General features: G+C 42.7%; 5 protein-coding genes across 6 annotated transcripts; 3 read left to right on the top strand and 2 right to left on the bottom strand.

Moving 5' to 3' along the window:
• The first annotated feature begins 781 nt into the window (after positions 1 to 781).
• LOC109397094 (histone H1A, sperm-like) lies at positions 782 to 1,676 on the top strand. The gene has a single exon (XM_019669415.3). It carries the CDS (start codon positions 868 to 870, stop codon positions 1,462 to 1,464), a length of 597 nt encoding a protein of 198 aa, XP_019524960.2. The 5' UTR covers positions 782 to 867; the 3' UTR covers positions 1,465 to 1,676.
• Positions 1,677 to 3,132: 1,456 nt separating this feature from the next.
• Positions 3,133 to 4,442, top strand: LOC115267780 (histone H1A, sperm-like). Its single transcript, XM_029875056.2, has one exon. The coding sequence runs from the start codon at positions 3,257 to 3,259 to the stop codon at positions 3,863 to 3,865; it is 609 nt and encodes a 202-aa protein (XP_029730916.1). The 5' UTR covers positions 3,133 to 3,256; the 3' UTR covers positions 3,866 to 4,442.
• Positions 4,443 to 8,140: 3,698 nt separating this feature from the next.
• On the bottom strand, positions 8,141 to 12,504 carry LOC115267778 (zinc finger protein 850). Its single transcript, XM_029875055.2, has 6 exons — positions 12,376 to 12,504; positions 12,112 to 12,311; positions 11,415 to 12,051; positions 9,175 to 9,755; positions 8,608 to 8,833; positions 8,141 to 8,527 (listed from the first exon to the last, which is right to left on the bottom strand). Exons 2-6 carry the CDS (start codon positions 12,257 to 12,259, stop codon positions 8,230 to 8,232), a joined length of 1,890 nt encoding a protein of 629 aa, XP_029730915.2. The 5' UTR covers positions 12,260 to 12,311; positions 12,376 to 12,504; the 3' UTR covers positions 8,141 to 8,229.
• On the top strand, positions 12,505 to 16,240 carry LOC115267779 (zinc finger protein weckle-like). Of its 2 annotated transcripts, none has more exons than XM_062855653.1 (5): positions 12,505 to 12,644; positions 12,755 to 12,880; positions 14,071 to 14,147; positions 14,210 to 14,996; positions 15,062 to 16,240. In XM_062855653.1, the coding sequence occupies exons 3-5, from the start codon at positions 14,135 to 14,137 to the stop codon at positions 15,327 to 15,329; spliced, it is 1,068 nt and encodes a 355-aa protein (XP_062711637.1). In that variant the 5' UTR covers positions 12,505 to 12,644; positions 12,755 to 12,880; positions 14,071 to 14,134; the 3' UTR covers positions 15,330 to 16,240. The 2 variants fall into 2 exon arrangements, with proteins under 2 accessions (XP_062711637.1, XP_062711638.1); XM_062855654.1 differs by having other exon boundaries at positions 12,562 to 12,698.
• A 3,324-nt stretch (positions 16,241 to 19,564) lies between these two features.
• Positions 19,565 to 20,428, bottom strand: LOC134290936 (uncharacterized). The gene is made up of 2 exons (XM_062858169.1): positions 20,339 to 20,428; positions 19,565 to 20,116 (listed from the first exon to the last, which is right to left on the bottom strand). The coding sequence occupies exons 1-2, from the start codon at positions 20,426 to 20,428 to the stop codon at positions 19,565 to 19,567; spliced, it is 642 nt and encodes a 213-aa protein (XP_062714153.1).
• Positions 20,429 to 21,462: the final 1,034 nt, after the last annotated feature.

Here is a 21,462-nt window from a genome sequence, read left to right as displayed (position 1 = left end):
AATTGATTGGAATGGATTTCTAATGAAATTTTCGATTTTTTTATATATTTGTTTTAATTAAAAGGTGCACGATTAATGCGATTCTTTGATTGGCTTTGAATCTTAAAACTTCGTTACGTTCTTAGGTCCTTCTATGCTGCGAAAATCCTGATGCGCAATTTCCCGTTAAGATGTAAATAATGCGAGTATTTCTAAAAATGTTGGTTAAATAGGAAAAACTAGATGCTTTCATATGAATTCTGCGAGAAAAGTGAGATTTTTTCAAACTAAATTATCTGAACTATTGCCTAACAAATTGGGCTGAATTGTTACATGATAGAACTATTTTCGGTGGTGAGGTTCCCAACATTGGTTCGTTGTTATCGCTGTTTCTCTCTAGATTCCAACTGGAAGCTCGATTGAATGGTATTATCGGAGGTGGAAAATATTTTCCTTTGATTTTGTATAAAAATTAACATTACCAAATTACTTATCTATGAATTATTAATTAGTAAACATGAGCCACCAAGAACAGAGTTTCGTGCTAGTCGCTAAAAATAGCTGGTATTCATTGAAAGCTAGTAACAGAATCACTATCTTATGATTAATCGGAAGTTCAAACATTCTCGTTAAGGAATTTTTAGAAAACCGCATCAAATTTCATAGCTTCATTCCGAAAATATCAATAAAAATTGTCTGATCGGAAATTGTCGAAACGGTTTCCATGTGCTCGAATTTCAAACATTGGCGCGCGCTTCCCTAACACGGACATCGGTATCGAGTAGGAAGCAGTCTTCGACACGTGCAGTATTCAACAGTGTTTTGCTAACTATCGCGTTTTTATTCGGAAAAATCAAACCAAAACAAACGGTGTGAAAAACAATCATCATGGCTGATGTTGCACTAGCTCCAGCCCCCGTGGCAGCTCATAAGAAGGCCAAGGCCGCCTCCAAGGGCGAGAAGAAGGCGAAGAAGCCATCCACCCATCCGCCAGTCAACGATATGGTGGTGGCTGCGCTCAAAGCCCTCAAGGAACGCCATGGAACGTCGCTGCAAGCCGTCAAGAAGTACATCGGGGCCAACTACCAGTGCGATCCGGCCAAGCTGTCTCCATTCATCAAGAAGTCGCTGAAGAGCGGTGTCGCCAAGGGTGCTCTGGTTCAGACCAAGGGAACCGGAGCGTCCGGATCGTTCAAGCTGAAGGTGAAACCGAAGGCGGCTGCAGGTGAAAAGGCCAAAGCCAAGAAGAAGCCCGGTGTGAAGAAGGCGGCCAAGAAGCCTGGCAAGAAGCTAACCGCTGGAGTGGCAAAGCCCAAGAAGGCCAAGAAGGCGTCCCCGGCGAGAGCTGGCGGTGCCAAGAAGAAGGCTGCGGGCGCTGGATTGAAGCAGAAGTCCACCAAGCACTCCAAGAGCGTTGCCAAGAAGCCAAGGGCCCCGAAGCCGAAGAAGGCCTCCGGAGCGTCGAAGAAGCCCGCCAAGAAGTAAGATGGATCTCTGCTTCGCGTCGGCGAGGTTTTCGGCGCAAGGGCGACGATGTGGGAGAAGGTTTTTACCATTTTCTTTTTTCACTTGATAACAATCAGTCCTTCTCAGGACTACCAAATGAGTTATGGTAAAGAGTTGAAGGAAATTTTCCTGGCAAGGGGAGATAATGAGGGAAATCGAGATGGAAATAAATATTGTACGTGCAGCTGAAACCCGGAATTTTAGACTAGAGAAGTTGGATTTTTCTCCAAATCCGTGCGTCGGACCTAACTTCGGAAGTGGTGCGCTGTATAGCGGACCAGGTTTACTATACAGCGCACCACTTCCGAAGTTAGGTCCGACGCATGGATTTGGAGAAAAGTCCAACTTCGTTAGTCGAAAACTCCGATTTTCAGCTAAATTGAGAATATAAATGAATCGAAAGAAAGCCCTGCGCGATTGGGAATGCAATTGGAATCGATAGGTGTGCCGCTGTAACTAAGTTTCGGTGCATGTTTTCCTCTGAGGTTGCGAAATGCTCAATAAATCATGAAGAAGGCACGAAAACATATTTTTCTTATGGGAAAATGTTCGTTAAAAACCTTTTGTACCTAGGGAAGATTCATTTATTACGTCCATCGTTTTTTGGGATTTCTAGACCCCCCCTCCCCCCTCTGTCACGCTATTTCCCTATACCTTATACACGTACTGTCACACTTTCCTAGACCCCCCCCTCCCCCAAATGTTGGACGTAATTTTTGAACGTTCCCCTACCCAAAGGTTAAAAATCGAAAATGAATGGTTGATGGGGTGACAATACCTTTTAATCTTATGTTATTATCTACCATAAGGAATCTATCCATTTCCGTTGCAGTTATGATAGTGTTTTATATTTCCATTAATACTTGACGGTACAGATAATGAATAAAATGTTATGTTGTTTTAAAAACATCACGAACATTTTAAATTTCAATTTTCTTGAAAAATGTCAAGACGACACGAGAAAATCGTTAGTTCGTTTAGTAAAAGTTCCTATTGGAAATAAACTGTGCAAACTAGTGCAAATAACTGTCAATATTCATCGAAATTATATGAATAACGATTTTACGTTGGTAGTAAATTCTTGACCAGGGAAGATGCTATGATTTCACTTTGATGAAAACAATCATTAGAAGGATCGCGAATATCTTCACAAATATTAAATCTAATGTAATATCTTTAATAAACCAAAAGGTTCTACCTAAAACCAACGTATGATGTTGATTAACCTATGATAAGCTATAACTAGTCATGACAATAAACTTCGTTTAGTTAAGAGAGCAAGTACTATTAAAATCATGTTAACGCCGATGAACCAATCAGAATCAATTCAAAGTAATCCAAGATGACCAATGCCGTGCTGCAATGAAAAGCAGGTTGTCGACTGCTATGTTCGGAAAAAGTTAAATCTCTACAATGTCAAGGCTTACTGTGCACACGAAGAAATGATTCTAAACTGAACTATTTTCATGTAACCATTTTTAAGTTATTAACAGTCCAATTTCCCGACAAAAATCATTATTTTAACCGTCAGCAATGCACCATTTTCCAAGAATTTATCCAAAAATTCCATATTTTTAACTAAATCAAAACAAAACAATTTCCCTAACACAGACATCAGGTTCAAGCACCAAACCAGGTCAATTTTTCTCACCAGTTTGATGATAGGCATCGTAGCGATTGCAGTGTCTTCATTGTGTTCCATCAACGATCAGATACATTCACTATTCAGTACGCCTGCGTTTGTGTGAGTTAGACAACCCCAACAGCAAACATGGCCGAAGTGGAAGAAAAACAAACCGAAGCCGCCAGCGGAGACGAGGCGCCCGAGAAGGGCTCCGCCAAGGAGAAGAAACCGAAAAAAGCCCGCAAAACCAAGGAAAACAAAGAGGGCTCAACCGAGAAGGCCGATAAGGAGAAACCGAAAAAATCCTACCGCAACGTGGACACCCCGAACATGCACGACATGATAATCGAGGCATTGGACGTGCTGGACGAACGGAAGGGCGTCACGCTGCAGGCCATCAAGCGTTACCTGGAGGACAACTATCACGTCGACACGACCAAGCAGGCGTCCCACGTTCGCAAACTGCTGACCAAGTGCGTCGAGAATGGGGACATCGTCCGTACTCGGGGCCACGGTTGCAGCGGACGCTTCAAAGTGAAGCACAGCAAACCGACGATGATCAAGAAACGACGCGCACCCGAAGACTACCAGGAACTGCCCAATCCGCCAAAGGCCAAGCCGAGGCCAAAGCCGGAGCCGGCCAAGAAGGAAACGGCCACCCCGAAAAAGGGAGCCTCCTCAGCCAAGAAAGTTAGCACTCCGGCGTCGGCTAAGGCCAAGTCCAAAGCGAGGGGACGCCCCGGAAGGAAGAAGTAAGCGGCATCAGAGGCGACTTCTTCGACTGAAGGAGGCCATTTTCTGTGAAACTACGGCGGGGACTGAACAACTGTGGCAACGGCGGCGGGCAGCCATTGCATTTTTCCATACATCATCTCTCTTTCTAGTTCGGCACTTTGGGATTGCCGAACGTGTAAAAAAGGAGCGTTCTAAATCAGTCCTTTTCAGGACTACAGCGATGGATGTGAAAAAGAGTTAAATGAAATAATTTTCCGGCTTTGGGTTTTCTGATATTGGAGGGTGTGTAATAAATTTGTTTATAATTTTAGATGCGAATCTACCTGGAGACTGGTTCAAGGATTAACCGACAGATGGCGAACTGGAGAAGCTTTATTTGATAGAGAAGCTTTCGCAGTCGACTTCGAAGGTGCTGCTGTAAACAAACTGGGTAGAAGAAATGTTATTGATTCCAATAGGAATTCAAAAAACATGGTTGTAAACTGTAATTGAAATTTGTTTAACAATTTGAACTCTGGTTCAGTCTGCACCAGATTCTTCATAGTGATATCGTGTGTCAATGTGCCTTGTACGATTGCTGTACTTCTCTGATTCCAGCACATGCAAGCAACTTTGGTTATCCTTAAACATAGCGATTTCTGTTTGACCTTCTTTCAGGTCCTCCAATAGCTTTTGTAGTCAAAGTGCTTCCTGCGATATGGACCAGTAGGTCTGTGCCAAAAAGGGAGGAAAAAAAGTTTGTTTTCTGTGGATCTTGACTGTTTCAGTGATCATTTTTCTGGATCTTGACAGTTTCAGTGATCCGCGCAAGGATCTATTACCTACAGGAACAATCTACCAATACTAGGCCTCGGCACAGCTTCAACTGATGCACCGCGTCCACCGGTTTAGTGAAAAAATCCACCAGTTGGTTTTCTGTTCTTACATATTTCACCAATACAGTCCATAATGAAGTGCTTTTAGATATCTATATGATTCGATCAAAATTTTTTGTCATGCCTATTGGGCCTTGATTGTCCTCGAAGATTAAGACTGGATCCGATGGTCGCTTCAGCTGGAGATCTTCCATTATTCCTGGACACCAGATGGCTTCCGAAACAGCGAAACTCAATGACACATACTCCTCTTGGCTTGATGAGGTATCCAACACTGTCAAATGCTTTTTCCTTGACAGCTTTGCCAAAAACGATGAATTGATAGCCGTTTACTGACTTCTTGTCTTCTAAATCCGACGCCCAGTCCGCGTCAGCTAATCCAACCAAGAGTTCCTTGGAGTCATCACGAATACACTTCAAATGCTTCGTTTTCGTACCTCTCATATATCTGGCCACACGCTTGAGAGACTGCCAGTGGGTACCCGGTGGATTCTGTTGGTTACGTCTCAGGAGGAAAACGACAGAGAACAAAGGTCAGGCCTAGTACACAGCATCACGTATATGATTGTTTAGCTAGCGGTATGGTTCCTGAGTTGCTTCACCGTCGCGGGAAACAGCTAGACTCTTCTCCGTAGGTGTTTTGGAATAGTTAAAATCCACCTTCTTCAAAGGTACAAGTACCTTGTCGATGTTTGCTTCTTGAGATAAGTTCATGGAATTGTTCGATCTTTCGTACGTCAGTTTCATTCTCAGGAAACGGCTCCACAGTTCGTCATCTGTCAGACCTAAAGCTCCCTTCAGATTCACGATCGTTACAAGCTTCTTACCAGCAATGAGCAAGTCGTCCACATAAAAGATGATGTACACCTCGTCTCCTGGTATTATCTGCACATAGAGACAGTAGTCGTGTAGCGATCGGTGGAATCCCAGCCTCAGTAATTGATTGTTGAACCACAGACAAACAGACGTAACACTCTTCAATACGGCTTCGCACATGCATTTAACGATCAATTCAAATTTCATTTGATTTGCGCGATCGTTCCACCAGATGCGCTAGTGTTCGATCGCTTTGACGTTTGTCAGTGTACGAGTTGCTGAATGATGCAAACGAAAATTACAGACAATTTGTGTAGTAGTGTGCGTGTCAGCAAAACGTCAAATCGAAATCCATCATGGCCGACAGTGTCGCGCGTGGTTCTACCAACAGGTGGCAGTGTGCTCATAAAAAGACACCGGGCAAAAGTTTTTGATGAATTTCCTCTAAGATTTACGTCTGTTTGTCTGTGGTTGAACTTCTCGTTCCAGCATCTTGGGGATTGTTTGTACAGCGTTCTTCTTTCAAGTCTCCGTGCAATAACGCTCTCTTGACATCCATATGATGGAAAAAGCATCCTCCCTCGGTGACAAGTTTGGCAACCGGAGCGAATGTCTCCTCGTAGTCGACTACAGCCTTCTGGAGGAATCCTTTCACTGCCAGTCTTGCTTTGTCTTTGACCACATTATCGGATGCATCATCCTTCAATCAAAGCATCCACATGGCTCGGTCAGCATGCTCATGGTCATCTCGTCGTAGGATTCCGTCGTAGGCAATTCCATCGGAACTTCACGTCTTTCTGTGGACGAATGGAGCGCGTTTTACGGTTCTTCGACAGGATCTTGACCTTCACCAGTGGCCTCTGCTTCATATTGCCATTTCTTTGCTTTTGGCATCTAGCTTACGTCTTTGCTGCTTCGAAATCTACACAAAACTCTTGCAGCCTAACATACGAAGCTTGTCCAGAATCGGTTGAACGCCGAACCACGGCTTAGTAGCAGTAACATCGAAGGGTAGCGCGCTTGTTGGACTTCGGTTCTTCAAGTAACGCACGCTAGAGTTGCTTCGGACCACAACCGCTTTGGGTAGAATGAGCACAGAAGGAACTTTCTCTATCAGGATTCGGTTAAACCTCTGCTCTCCGCTATGCCATTCTGTTGGAGACAGTACGCAACCATCGTATCTTGTTGGATTCCATTCCCCTTGTAGAACTGCATATGGTTCGTAAAACAGTACATTCTACCTTGATCGACCGCCAGTCTTGATCATGACAGATACTGTCGCGTCATATTCTTGAAACTTCTCGAATACGCGCTTCAGCAAGTAGATCATGGAGAAATGGGTATGGTCGTCGATGAAACTCACTCCTCTCCTCTTCTTGGCGTAACGTCCTCACTGGGACAAAGCCTGCTTCTCAGCTTAGTGTTCTATGAGCACTTCCACAGTTATTAACTGAGAGCTTCCTCTGCCAATGACCATTTTGCATGTGTATATCGTGTGGCAGGCACGAAGATACTCTATGCCCAAGGAAGTCAAGGAAATTTCCTTTACGAAAAGATCCTGGACCGACCGGGAATCGAACCCGTCACCCTCAGCATGCATGCTGAATACCCGTGCGTTTACCGCCTCGGCTATATGGGCCCTAACTCGATGAAACTCACTATGTACCATGAATCATCCCATGGCTGCGGATCGATCGGTCCGCAAACATCAGAATGAATCTGCTCAAGAAGCCGGCTAGGGCTAGCCCTAGGGGAACGTTCAAAAATTACGTCCAACATTTGGGGGAGGGGGGGGGTCTAGAAAAGTGTGACAGTACGTGTATTGGGTATAGGAAAATTGCGTGACAGAGGGGGGAGGGGGGGTCTAGAAATCCTGAAAAACGATGGACGTAATTTTTGAATCTTCCCTAGGTCGTGTTTCGTTGAATGATTCTCGGGGTTGCTTGGCTTGTACACAGGTGTCACATAAATCGATCTTGTTTGTCTTTTCGTCCATATCTTTAAGCATTCCGTTACGGGTCGATCAACCCGATATGCCAGAGTCGAAAATGCTATGTTTTCGATTGCTACATCGCAGTGGAAGCGTGCTGGGCTCATAGTTCTTGAAGGTGTGATGATTCAGGTACCACAGATCACAGTAATCGAAAAACTACATGTTAAAACATCTGATCGCTACTACAATTGTAACCAGAATTACCTATATTTTCTTCTTCTTGAAATCCTCGGATCAAATCGGAGCGTCATTGCCCAAGATGCGCAAAACTACTGTTACCATTCGAGGATCAGATTCGGGGTTTTGTGCTGCCTCGATCGTGGCCTCGTAATGACCTCGGCCGCACTTCATACGATAGAAAACGTTCGTTAAGTTTCGCTGTTTTATTCCGTTTCCACGCTAATTCACAAAAGGATGTCTCTCTCAAATAATATTATTGTAACTTACTTCTTTACAACAAAAGTAAACCCAAACAAACATACCTACCATATACACAGATCATGATTGTCTGAGCTGGGTTACCTTATCACAGAATCCTGTTTTTCATAGGTGTCTCGGAAGGGTTGCAATACTTGAATTCTTCAAACCTACAGTCAAATCAAATTCTTAAACTTACTTTCTAGAGCATAGAGTTCTTGATAAATCCTCTTTTCCCAAATCCCTATGATCTGAAGTCTGAACGATACTGACGTTCCCATACCTTAATACCCACCATCCTGTGGCCACAGCGATCCAGAATCTACTGAATTGCTGGCGGCGACCACCGGTTCTTTCCGCCCAGTCTGCTCAACCGTTCCATGCCCTTTCTCCAGATGTGCCTTGAGCGAACAGTTGTACGTAAAAGCCGTCCCGCAGATGTGACAAACGTACGGTTTCTCCTGCGTATGAATCCGCTGGTGCACCCGATTGGCTTCGTGCGACTTGAAGCGCTTGCCGCACACTTTGCACTCGTAGTTCCGCGCATCGGAGTGCACTGAGGAGTGCTTTTGGAGCCCGGCTCTGGTAAAAATAAACAAACCCGATCAGAAAAGAATCAGAACTCGTCGAGACAGCCCTGAATTGGGCGGCGGGACACCTACTTGGAATGGAATCTTTTATCGCACTGTTCACAGGGGAACTTCGGCTCCCCGTGACGTGTCATGTGAATTTGCAAATTGGACCGATGGCGAAAGGTGGCGCCACAAATGCTGCATATACTGGCCAGCACGTCCTGTCCGCATATTTCCTCGTGCTTCCTCCGGATGGTGACATCCAGGAACATCTTGGTGCAACCCTCGGTGCGACGGCAGGGCAGGGAACGTATTCCTGAGAATAGAAGGACGCAATCAGCTAAATCAGTTAACAAAATTGGCGACGGTAGAGGCGCGATAAGCAGAGGTAAACAAACAGTAACGCCATCTGTGATTTTATGATGAAATTAGAAAATGTCTACTCATACATGACCCCATGACGCTCATGTTTTACATCCCATTTACCCAGATTCTTATTTTCTTCGTAGTTCGCTATTTTTCGATAAAAACTAAGGCTATTTCTCATAGGAGTCAAACGACAAGACAAATGTCATGTCGTTTGATCTCTACCAGAAACTGAGGTGGAAAAATACAGGAAGTGGATTCTGACCTTCCAGAAATAAGCGTTTCACTCACCTTTATGTCGGTTCATGTGCAAATTCAGAGTTTTCTCGGAGTTGCATCTCTGCGGACACAGCTCGCACTGAAAAGCTGACCGTTTTTTTACCCTCGATTCGATGCACAGCGGTTTGTGGTGCTTGAAGAGCAGCTTCGACTCGAACGACTTTTGACACCGTTTACAGTGGAGTTTGCTGGCGGTAATGGACTCGGATTGGACGCTGCAAGGTTGTGTACTTGCCGGAATTGAAGGAGAAATGTTGTTCAAGTCGAGCGGCGTGGAATCCTGAACTGGATTTGGAGGAATGTCCTTCTGGCGAACAGGCGCGATGCACAACGGTTTGTGGTTCACGAAGAGAGTTTCTGATGGGAACCATCGGACACAGCGGAAGCAGTAAAATTTTTGCTTGTTTCGCTGTCGATCAGCCTCGATACAGGATGGATGGTGCTGTGTGAAGATCGATTCCGTCGGGTACCATTTCCGACACCGGAAGCAGTAGAGTTCTACTTTATGCTGATATTCCTTCTTCCGTGTATCTACTACCGGTTCTTGCGAGGAAATAGGAAAATGGATGTAGCTGTGCTTTTCCAGTTCCGACCTAGAATAATTTTTGAAAGTATTTTAAAGTTATATCCAGTTCATCTCCATTGCCTAAATCTATTTACCAGACACATGGAAGGAATGGAGACTTTTATCTCAGTGTAACTGAGGGGAACGTGCTGTTGTACACTGAAATAAATTTTGTTGTGGAAACTACCGATTCCATAGTAAAATTACTAACCGTACCTATGATTCTCAACCGACAGCAAAATCTGTTATGGTAACTGAAATATGATTGAAATTACAATGCATTGTAGTAAATTTAACTAAAAGCATAGTCGTCTCAACAACAAAACATCGTTAATTTTTCCAGGACACGCATTTTACAATACAGTATGGTTAAAAATACAATGCACATTTGTTGAATTAAGATTATTTTTGGTAATGTTAACTGCACTGCTAGTCAAGTTGACAGGGTTTTAGTGGAATTAACTGGAAATTGTTGTCGGTTGAGAATCATAGGTACGGTTAGTAAATTTACTATGGAATCGGTAGTTTCCACAACAAAATTTATTTCAGTGTAGGGTTTCGATAACATTATACACTGAACGAAAACCCCCGCTTGAAATCGACTGACAAGCGAATCGATCGCGCCTATTAAGACCGCACGGGACGTCGTGTAATTTTTCCTATCTTCCCTCTCTTTCTAACAATTTGCCTCGCAATTTTGAAGAAGCAAATATCAATTATCACTGCACTGACGTAGCTAAAACTTTGGTCGATTGTGCACCACAAGTGAGCAAATGAACGATCAAATTTGTAGTCAATAATATGAAGTAGAAGTTGGGATTTGCATCTTACTAACAACAGAGCAATGGCGGACGATTCAACCACCGTCCCGTCCGGCCTTAACGACAATCGGTCGGAAACCGTATAGCCCACCGACCGAATGATGTCATCCTAAAATCGGATGACAGCTATATGAAAATCGAATGCTGACAATATGGTCGAGAAACCTCGTTTTTTAGCGATTGATATCAATAATGTTATCGTCATTTTTTTCTAAAATGATATGCTAAGTAGTGATTATAGTTTACCCTTGTACCTTTTTCAAAAACGATGTCATGTCCAAAATAAGGACATGCAGCAAGCTCTTTCAACGTCACGAGCATAACGATCAAGGAACTTATTACACTATCGATGCATAAGTTTGACGCATCTGTGTTGTCCTCGCTTTCCAACTAACTTTCATTCAAACAGCGTGCGTCGACTCATACGCGAATGAGATGATTGTCGTTCGCTTTCAGGGTGATAGCCGTACGACTTATTCGTTATTCCAAAACACGATTTTGCTAATTTGGACTGGTTGGTCTGAAAAATCAGTCGATTTCGGGATGAGGCTTTCATCTGGTTAGTTCTGCGTTCTATGCCGTTGAGAAAAGGACCCACATTTATCATTTTTACAATAGCTCAATTGTTCTGTACTGGTATCGACGCGTGGACTAATTTCCGCTTCACTAATGTTAAAATATAGAAATCCAAGCGTTCAAAACCTAACCACTTTTTATTACATCCTCAATTTTTGTTTTTTGTATTGTACTCCCGTATGTTGTCGAAAGACGTCACCCTACCCTACTTAAAAAATTCTCACACTTATCCATATCACTGGGTATTTCAACGATTAGGTATGGTGACAAAAGTAAAGCATGTGACTTACCATTCGTGAAACTCCTCGTTGCATTTACGACATTTTATGCTCAGACCATTTTCAGTCAGCGATGAACCATCATTATTTGGCCTCTCGATGCTTCCTTGCAGCTCTTGAGAACGTTCCTCTATCGTCGTTCCTCGACTCTCCATCCCCAAAAAGCTCTCGGCCCCATTGACCACTTCCAGTACCTTCAAATCAACGATCTCATAGAGAGCCGTTTTCTCCCGAAACTCCGCAGACCGGGCCAACGCCGCCAAGCAGGACTGCTTGAACTCGAAAGACTGATCAAACTGCTTCTTGCAAAAGTGGCAGCATTCCGGATACACCTCCGTGAACTTCTCCTTACTTAACCCCAAGACAAACACGGCCTTCCTTCTGCTGATCAACTCACGACCACCGGATTCGTCGAACCGATTCAAACAGAATTGGCAATGGGTGTCAAGGGAGTACACTGCTTCATTGCTAACGTGCGGCTCACGGTCGAACTGCTTCTGACCGCCGATCGGATCCGGACCTTCCTCCTCCGGTTCCAGTGGTTCCACCTTGACTTCTTCCGCTAGCTCCGCACCCAGGTCAAGTGGAACTTCCTGTTTGATTTCTTCGACAAGCATCGGCTCCACCGGTAGATCTTCGTCATGTTCAACTGTAATTTTGGTACTGGGAATTTTGAAGAATGATGTTAATCCTAAACTTGGCCACTCACCTTCGACTTCCAATTCCAGCAGCAATGGACTCGATTCCGATCCTTGCTGCGAAACCAGCTGGGTTTGAGCTTCATCATTTGCTAGGCTAGCCAATCTTCTTTTCTTTGCCGACTTCCTAGCGGCCTTTTTCCTCTTCGATATAAACATTAGACTATATTCAAGTCTTGATCAACCAACGGGACAGCAACAACGGGAAACACTGCGGATGTTAAATCTTAAAATTAAACACAAACGAGCTCACCAAAGTCAAGAACAACACTGACCAGAATCCTGATGGGCGTACTTGGCTGCGCCCAGTTTGTTTACTGTTCTCTGGTTGCGTACTGGCAAATGGACATTAAATTGTTTATGGAAGTTGTTCAGTTTTTGTTTACATCGGCTCATTCGTTTGTCGTTAGTTTTGCAACTAACAGCACTTGAAAATTTATTACTAATTCCTTGATTGATTCAACAGCACAAAATCACTTGTTGGTCACCAAAAGTGATAACGAAAGGACAATAAGTTTTTAAAAGTGCATACAACAATAACCGAGTAAGCTATGCTCATAACAGATTCATAATATTCCTGAAGCTGTCAAGTTCAGAAGTATCGTATTGTTGACGAGAGTGTACACAATACCTATATAGTTTAATCATTTTCAGGAGGAACGGAGTGGACTCCTCAATGATGAAGGCCGCCGTTCATAAAGAGAACCGAACAAAGCAGAAACGACAAGCAAGGGAACATTACGAAAATTAAGTTGGTTCTGAACTCGAAACGAGTTAAAGGTAATTATTAACAGTCTGCATTTCCGATGGATAGCATCTGATCGAATTGAACATGAGGGAAACACACATGTTAACAAAGATCCGCTGATTGAGAGAGATTGAGAGGTATTCATTTTACCTCACGGATATTTCACCACAAACGAAGATACAGACGTCTATGATTTCTCCGAGTTAGAATGTACAAGCTGAATATAAAGCAGGTTCTACGTATTAATCTGGAAGGGGGAATTGTACTTCCTTTGCTAAGCGGAAACATCCGTTTTTATTCGCTGCTATCCGTCGTTAACCGCGTTTAACCGATGCTCGGTTAGCAGTGGTTGGCAACGGATAAATGCGGAGTTTTCAGATCAGCAAAGGAAGTTCCATTCCCCCAGGTATCTGGTAGAACGGGATTGTTGACATCTTCCGGTACTAATCAAGGTGTACATGGTGAGTGTGATGAAACGATATAGTCGAGTAAAGTTACGTCCAAAAATTGATACATCGCTCGAAAATACGCGTGGAAATTACAAATTTATTTTCTCTGTATTCTCTCGATCAATCAGAGATTTCCGCTTGTGTCAAACTCAAGTGTTGATGTTGCACATACCACATGTAAAGAATTTTTTATTTTGAAATCTCCCTGCATCTACACATAGATGCAGGAAATTATGAGATTCAAAACATTATTTCAGTAACAAATTTTGAAAACGACGTATAATCAATGCTGCACCATTGATTATACGTCGTTTTCAAAATTTGTTACTGATTTGGTAGTTCTTACACCATAACTTACCATTTCAAGGTGACTTACTCAAGTTATGGGTTGATGAGAATTATCGAAAGATCTTCATTATTCATTGACATTATTCGCGTTTATAAAATGCCCAGTCATATTCGTTGAGCTAGGTAGTTTTTCTAAGCTGAAACATACCAAAAGAGCCGAAAAAACGAAAAAAAAAACACACAACACTTTTTCGGGTTCTGGCGATTGTTTTCGACTTTTTTTTTGGGATATATCGGCTTGGCAAAACTAGTGTCACTCTCCTTGAACAGGTTATGGGCCCAGATTTGATACAACTGCTAGACAGATGTAAAATACAGTCGTAAAAGAGAAGACATTCTAATACTTCTCACATTTTTTCATGAAATAAAGGTTTCAATTAATCAACATACATTCAAACATTATGAATTTAAATTTCGTCTTTTAGATTTTGCGTAAAGAGGATTAGACGCAAACAGGGATCGCTTCAAACAAAGGACGATCAACACGAAATGGATGCCCCAGGTATAACATCGATTCAGTATTCAGTGCAGAAACCAAGAAAAAACCTTTCTAACAAATTTTAGACGAAAGCGTACCGCATTCAGCCGCCCTCGGACGGGAATTTTGGCCGGAACTCAAACTGACCTCCCTCCCGGAACCGGAACACGTGGATGTCAAGATTGAACTGCTTGAACCTCAGCTTGAACTAACGGAAGCAAAATCACACGATGATGATGATGATGATCGGAAACACCAGGTCAGTTCCGATAAAACTCGCTGTCAGTTTTGTCTGCAATTGCTTAGCAAACTTAGCGATGAAGGTCCGGCAGTTATCAGTCGGGAAAAGGTCGAATTTGTGCTGGGCTCTAAGAAGTGGGTGGCCTCTTCGAAAGACTTGGATTGTTGTCCGCGTTGCAAGCAGATGTTCGAAATGTTCCATGAGTTCAAAATGTCCTGTTTGGCGGCGTTGGCTCAATCGTGGAATCTGCTGACTGAGAAGAAGGTTGCGAGAGAGGACGAACCTGTGTGTGGGGCACATGATGGGGCATCGATGAAAAGAAAGCGTGGACGTCCAAGAAAAAAATCAGGGATCCAAAAGAAATCGAAGCGTGTTTGTGTGACTGCGAAGAGTGTTTCGAATGTGGTGGGAGATGATGAACCTGCATCCGGGATACCGTTCAAAAGAAAACGTGGACGGCCAAGAAAAAATCCTGAGCTTCAGGTGAAAACGGAGGTTGGTCAACGTGAGAAACACCTGTGCAGCATTTGTGCCGCCGTGTACGGTAGTCAATCGGCCTTGCGATTGCACATGACACGACACGGAGAGCCGAAGTTCTTATGCAACGTGTGCGGGAGAGGTTTCTACCGAAAGTAAGATTCTTTTGTCTTCGAATGGCGTTAATCGGTGTTAATCGTCTTGTTTTACGTATTCGTAGAGATAAGCTGATCAAGCATATCGCGGTCCATTCCGATGCCCGGAACTTCGAGTGCAAAATTTGTGAAAACGCTTCAAATCACAAGAAGCCAACCGATTGCACCAGCGGGTTCACAACGAGAAGCGACCGTACGTTTGCCACATATGCAACCAGACATTCAGATATAACTGCGGTCTCAAGGCGCACCTGGAGAAGGGGCACGATGATCCGGGAGATCTTAGACGTCCAAGGTAGAATCTTTAAAATATGGTTTTTTAATGTGGTGTAAGTTGTCATTTGTTGTAACGATCGTTTTGAAGAAGCCTTTTGTATTTGATTATTTTTCTGTGTGCTTATGTACACCTGCGTAGATACTTGATCTTGGAGTAGCGTAAGGAAAGATGTTTCTGCATTCTAAATCAGAATGCTTGAACAGCAAAAAAGCAGCCAAAATACACCAAATACTCTATAACACTGACAATTCGTCGTCCTTTCATCGTTTGCCCTTCAGTGTTCTGATGGTAACTGGATCGTCCCGCAGGACTTCGTAGCTGGGACACACGCAAAGAACATGGCTGCTATGTGGCACACTTCACACTCCTTGTAGATCGGTCCACATCCTATGTTGTGTGATAGAAGTGTCGCAATCGGGAGATTACTCTCTGGTCTTTGTGCGTTGGCAATTAGTCCATGGTTCAACCGTGTATTTTATCTTTCGCAGGAAAGCTGTTTCACAGCCCGAATAGAAATTGTAATGTAGAAAACATCAGCATACATCTATAAAACCTTAACATTTGATGTATGTCGTTGTTCTCCTAATGTACTTAGACTTCAATGTAACATTTAAGCACCGACGAACCGACGTGACAGCTAGAACAAATAAATTCAAATTTGTTGTCCCCGACGCCATGATGAAAAATAGCCGAACACTACCGCCTCCTCTATACCGGTTCGCGTTGTTTTGATAGCTTAACTCCAAACCCCCGTGTATTCATATAGGAAAAGGTTCGCGCCTGTGCTGATTTGACAGAAGCGTTCGCTCGCTTTGCTGGTCGACCGTTAAATTTAGGGGGGACACTTTTGAAACACCACTGTCACGTCGGTTCGTCGGTGATTTAAGTACACAGTAATACATAAGATTTACATGTAACATTGAAATCAAAGTTCATTGTGATGTTGAATTTAACATCAAATAACATCCAAAGACAAAATCTTTTAATGTTACATCATAATCAAATGTTTTATTGATTTCAACTGTTGCTCGCTTGATACATCAGAGTACATCTAACGACAGATAAATGTAATGTAACATTAAAATCAAACATCATATTGATGTCATGCACGCAAAAACGGCTACGCTCAAAAATGTGTTCGGCCTGCACATTTTTAGTAAACATCCATGCCGCACATGACTGTGTTCGAAACACACATTTTTTTAAAATTGCTCGTACGCTCATATGAGCATGTATTTTGCAATAATTTCGATATGGCAACCTCACTGGGTTTATAAATCACCTTCAAATACCGAAAAATATTGATATTTTGCAAAAATGTGAGCGTGCGAGCAGTTTAAAAAAATGTGTGTTTCCAACACAGTCCCTGTGCGGCATGGACGCTACTCAAAAATGAGAGCTTTTATTTTAGAGAGTGTATTGCTCACTTAAAACATCAGAATACATATAACGGCACTAGAATGAAACGTTACATTAAAATTAAATGTCATATTGTTGTTAAGTGTTGCTCACTTGAAACATCAGAATACATCTAACGACAGATGATTGTAATGTTACATTAGAATCGAATATCATATTGATGTCGAGTGTTGCTCACTTGAAACATCAGAAAACATGTAAGAGCACCTTTAACGGTGCGCTTCTATACCCCGTTTGGCAGCCCTCCATCATTGCAGCAAACTTTACCGGTCGCTGCTGGATGCGCTCGCAAAATAGTAGCGCTATGGGTGGGTGACCAAATATAGTAGCGGGACAGTTGCGCTGCTAAAAATTCTATGCGAATATGACAGCCCTCCCGATACGAGTCAGGGTGACTAATTTGATTGCTACCGATGTGGAAAAGGGTGGTTAAGTCAAAATGGTAGCGCTGCGCGGGTTGCTCGAATAGTAGCCGCCGTTAATGTTGCTCTAACGACACCAGAATAAAACGTTACATTAGAATTAAACTTCATATTGATGTCAAGTGTTCTTCACTTGAAATCTTGGAACATCAGCATACATCTAGCGACATATGAAAATAATGTTGCATTAGAATCAAACATCACATTGATGCCTCAATCAATCATCAGAATGGATCGAGCTAAGCTCACTAATTTGACGTTTGAGCGTGTAACTTAACACTAGCATATTTAATGGAATTCAATGGGAAACTATAATAGGAAAAGACTAATTCATTTAAAACACTATAAATTATTTACAAGAAAATTTAAGAACTATTTGCATTTGAGCTCTCTCTCATGGTCTATCCGGGAGAATCGTTTCTAAGTGGACTCACTTCCCACACTTGCTTCGCGAATTCAATTCCGACACAATCAGAGATAGAGAAAAGGGATTTGCGTGCTAATAATTACACTCTAACAAAATTCATAATTTAATTCACTGGTTAGATTTATTTTACTATGTACATGGAGGAATGAGAAGGGTTAAGGATTGAAGGGTTTGCACTGTACATCACCTGGTGGCGGCGACCAATGATTTTCAGCCAGGAACACTTCTCGACCTCTGGGACGTTCGTTCTCTCGTCTGATGCTGGTCGACGTACTTGAGGTGGCCCAGGATGGCTTCGGGCAGACACGGGTACACGATGTAACGGTGTGTATCACTTCGCGTCGGTGTAGGCCCTTAGGCTTTACACACAAGGTTGTCTCGTTCCCGTCGATTGGATTAGCGGCACAAAGCGATCGGGAACAACTCTCGGGCAACGGTTCACTTCAGCACGGTAACACGGCACAAGGCTGATTTCTGTTCCTATAAGGAATATGGAAACTTCGATTTAAAACGCGAACCACTTTAAAGCTTGGATTTCTGTTACCCAAAAGAGGCCGAAACCTTCTCCAACATTGGCTTTTATAGCATCCCATGACTAGGCATGATCCTCCTAGCTGGAACATTTCCCGGGAGCGATTTGTTTCGGTATAGTTGGTACCGTGCGCCATGATTGAAGTGCATTTATTTTGGAGGGGATAGATTTAGGCGATATCAGGGGGTATAGGAAATGGAATGGGATTATTTGAATTCAAATTAATTTATTTTTATTGGATAGCTATTTTAAATTTTTCTTTTAGGTGATTTTATTTATTTACAAGGGAGATTAGGGTAGGCAATAGGAAAAAGTATATACATATTTACAATTTGTGTAGTTTTATCTTATTATTAGAGCATAGTTATTTACACATATTTTTAGAAAAATGATACAAAAAAAAGGAAAAGAATACAACAAAGAAAAGCAGGTATTGTGAGCTATTTTATAGGTAACAATTATCCCGGATCGGGGTTAAAAAAAAAGACGAAGTATTTTTTTTTTTTTTTGAATACCAAGAAAATATTCCAGGAAAAGTTCTCAGCTCTTCAAAGTACATGTTGACTTAGAAGAGTGAGGCTGGCGGTAGTGATGTAAGGTGTTCCTTTCGAAATCAAATCAGGTGAAATAATGGAACATGACTTTTCAGAATCTGGAGAAAAGTTTATTTTTATTTTTTTAATCTCTCCTTGTTCCAATGTAAGCAAATTATGTGTCTTAAAATGTTTCATTAGGTACAACAGAACGCAAACTAGTAGTGACAAAACCATGAACTGTTATTGAAAGCTATTATCTTGCCATTCATGTTCCCATTGAGTGTAGGCTTGCCTAGGCCATGTATTCTTATTTGTCAAGTTTGGCTGACAAAATGTTCCATAACTATAATCTAATGCGAATGAGAAAAATATTGTGAATAACTTCTCTTTTCTATGACACGTCTCAAGTTAAACTTGGACAAAATGAATTTAGTTTAATTTACTTAGGATTCTAGGGCGCCCTTAATTTTAAATGTTTCGATGGTCACTTTGGTTACTCTTTTCCAAGAGAACGAGTGTACCACTAGTGAAACTTAAATTTAATGAATCAGTCTCAATGCTGCTTATTTCTCCCAATCTTGCATGCAAGATTATACACAGCAAGCAGCAGGAGATGCTGTTTAGTGAAATCGACCACATGGGTTTTGCATGGCCCTTTGCTTAACCCACTCAATGTCGACTTGAAGGCGAAAGCTCTGGTGGGTACGAACTGTCAAACTTGTTTACACTCTGAGTATTTGATGAGCAGTTGGGAAACATGTGAATCGTGATGATTTCACACAATATCACGACTTTCACGGAGTTTTCAATGAATATTTACGGTGATACGAGTCGATATAGCGAAAGGTATTTGCGGATGTAAGTTTTTGTTTTTGTTTACTTTTAGGTACGTTGTCGGAGAGCAATTACTATGGAGAATAAAAGGAACGTTCAAGGAGAGATGTTTTCATTCAACCTACCCGGGTTTCAAATGAATCGCCGGCCAGATTCCGAGAGCCTTACCTGCCAGATCTTCGAGGTCATATGATGAAGACCCAACCTTGGCCTTGACCTTACAAGGAAGATATTGAGGGCCGTACTTAGAGTTATAGTTTTCCGCGGCGCTCGACGGCTTCATATTCTTTCGGTAGACCAATTGACCGACGGAAAAGGACTTGGAAAACCGTCGACTTCGCAAATTGTAGTGCTTAGTTGATGATTCATGAGCTTTGATCAGATTGTTTTTGACAATTTCGTATATTCTAGTGAAGTTTTCTTTACGTTCCTTTTCTCGCTCTTCTTCGGATGGCGTTTCATCATGCCGTGAGAGACGATGATCGTTACCGGATTCGGATAATTCACTACCGTGAGTGATGAAATAAGGCGTGAAGCCAGTGGACGTATGTTTGGACGTATTAAGGATCATCTCGATCTCCGGGAGTTTTGTGTCCCACAAGCGCTGGTCTTCACGGACGTAAGTCCTTATGGCTGAGTTTATAGTGCGGTTCACCCGCTCGACAGGGTTTGCCTGTGAGTGGTAACGCGAATTTAGCCAGTGGGAAATCTTAAAGCGGTCTAGTAAATCTTTGAATACCTTAGAGGTGAAAACGCTACCGTTATCGGTGATGATTATCTCCGGAACGGAATTTCGATAAAACCACTGATCTTTTAAGACTCCACACATGGCTAAACTGTCTATTTTCCGAACGGGGTGTAGCATAACCCATTTGGAGAAATAATCACTAATTACTAAGAGATGTTGATAGCCCTTGCGACTTCGGGGGAGGGGACCCACGTAGTCGATGGAGATAATCTGCCACGGTCGGGATGCTTGACGCATTTTGCCCATTTCCGGCGTGACTGCCACGTATGAAGCTTTATTTTCTTTACAGGTTGGACAGCTTTGAATATATTTACGAATGTCCGATGACATTTTTGGCCAATAGTATCGCTGTTGGATGCGTGTCAGAGTCTTGTCGCAGCCCTGGTGAAAATTGTCATTATGCACTTCTTCAAGTATAGTTGGTATCTCTTCGGGTAATGGAACAATTTTCCACTCGAAACGAGAGTCATACGGCTCATTTTTGGCCGTGACGAACTTCAATAAATTTCCATTTTCAATGCGGAAATCAGCAAACTTATCGGGTTGACTCTTAACTTTCTCCACCAAAGACGAGTGCCAAGATGCAGTAGGGGAATCTAGCACGACAGCGACGCTCCTTGATAGCGCGTCAGGGACAATATTCTCCTTTCCTTTCCTGTGTACAACGGTCATGTCAAATTGTTGAAGATCCAAACTCCACCTACTGCATCTTGAGCCCACTTTCCATTTGGTATTGAGGATATGAGTTAACGCCGACGAGTCTGTAATCAGTTTAAAGTGACTACCCTCGATATATCCCCGAAATGCCTCGATTGCCAGAAGCGCTGCCAATGCTTCTTTCTCGGCCGCATGGTAGTTTCGTTGGGGCGTGGTGAGTTTATGAGAAAAGTAGGATATGACCTTTTCGCCATCCTTTTGAAGCTGTGTCAGGACACCAGCTACAGCGACGTCGCTGGCATCCGTCTGAATGGTGAACTCCCTCGTAAAGTCGGGACTACCAAGTATGGGGGCGCTAACAAGCAGCTCTTTTATGGTACAAAAGGAACTTTCAGCCGATTCATTCCATTTTATGATTTTCGATTTCGTTTTCAGAAGATCCGTTAATGCCGCTGTGATCTTGCTGAAATCGAGTATAAATCGGCGGTAATAATTCACCATTCCTAAGAACCTTCTTAGTTTGGTGATGGTGTTTGGCCTAGCATACTCAATAATGGGCCGAATTTTTTCGGGGTTGGCTCTCAGCCCGTCTGTGCTGAGGAGGTATCCCAGAA

Source organism: Aedes albopictus, chromosome 3, assembly GCF_035046485.1.
Source record: "Aedes albopictus strain Foshan chromosome 3, AalbF5, whole genome shotgun sequence".
Lineage (NCBI taxonomy): Eukaryota > Metazoa > Arthropoda > Insecta > Diptera > Culicidae > Aedes > Aedes albopictus.
The sequence above is the reverse complement of the archived record's forward strand: the minus strand, read 5'-3'. Positions and strand labels throughout refer to the sequence as shown.

Excerpts from the sequence above, each read along its gene's own strand:
- LOC109397094 (XM_019669415.3), top strand. The coding sequence starts at position 868 with ATGGCTGATGTTGCACTAGCTCCAGCCCCCGTGGCAGCTCATAAGAAG.
- LOC115267780 (XM_029875056.2), top strand. The coding sequence starts at position 3,257 with ATGGCCGAAGTGGAAGAAAAACAAACCGAAGCCGCCAGCGGAGACGAG.
- LOC115267778 (XM_029875055.2), bottom strand. The coding sequence starts at position 12,259 with ATGTTTATATCGAAGAGGAAAAAGGCCGCTAGGAAGTCGGCAAAGAAA. Across the intron at positions 8,834-9,174 it reads GCACATGAACCGACATAAAG|GAATACGTTCCCTGCCCTGC; the intron begins GTGAGTGAAACG and ends TTCTATTCTCAG. Across the intron at positions 8,528-8,607 it reads GATAAAAGATTCCATTCCAA|AGCCGGGCTCCAAAAGCACT; the intron begins GTAGGTGTCCCG and ends TATTTTTACCAG.
- LOC115267779 (XM_062855653.1), top strand. Across the intron at positions 14,997-15,061 it reads GGGAGAGGTTTCTACCGAAA|AGATAAGCTGATCAAGCATA; the intron begins GTAAGATTCTTT and ends ACGTATTCGTAG.
- LOC134290936 (XM_062858169.1), bottom strand. The coding sequence starts at position 20,428 with ATGCGTCAAGCATCCCGACCGTGGCAGATTATCTCCATCGACTACGTG. Across the intron at positions 20,117-20,338 it reads AGGGCTATCAACATCTCTTA|GCAAACCCTGTCGAGCGGGT; the intron begins GTAATTAGTGAT and ends TACCACTCACAG.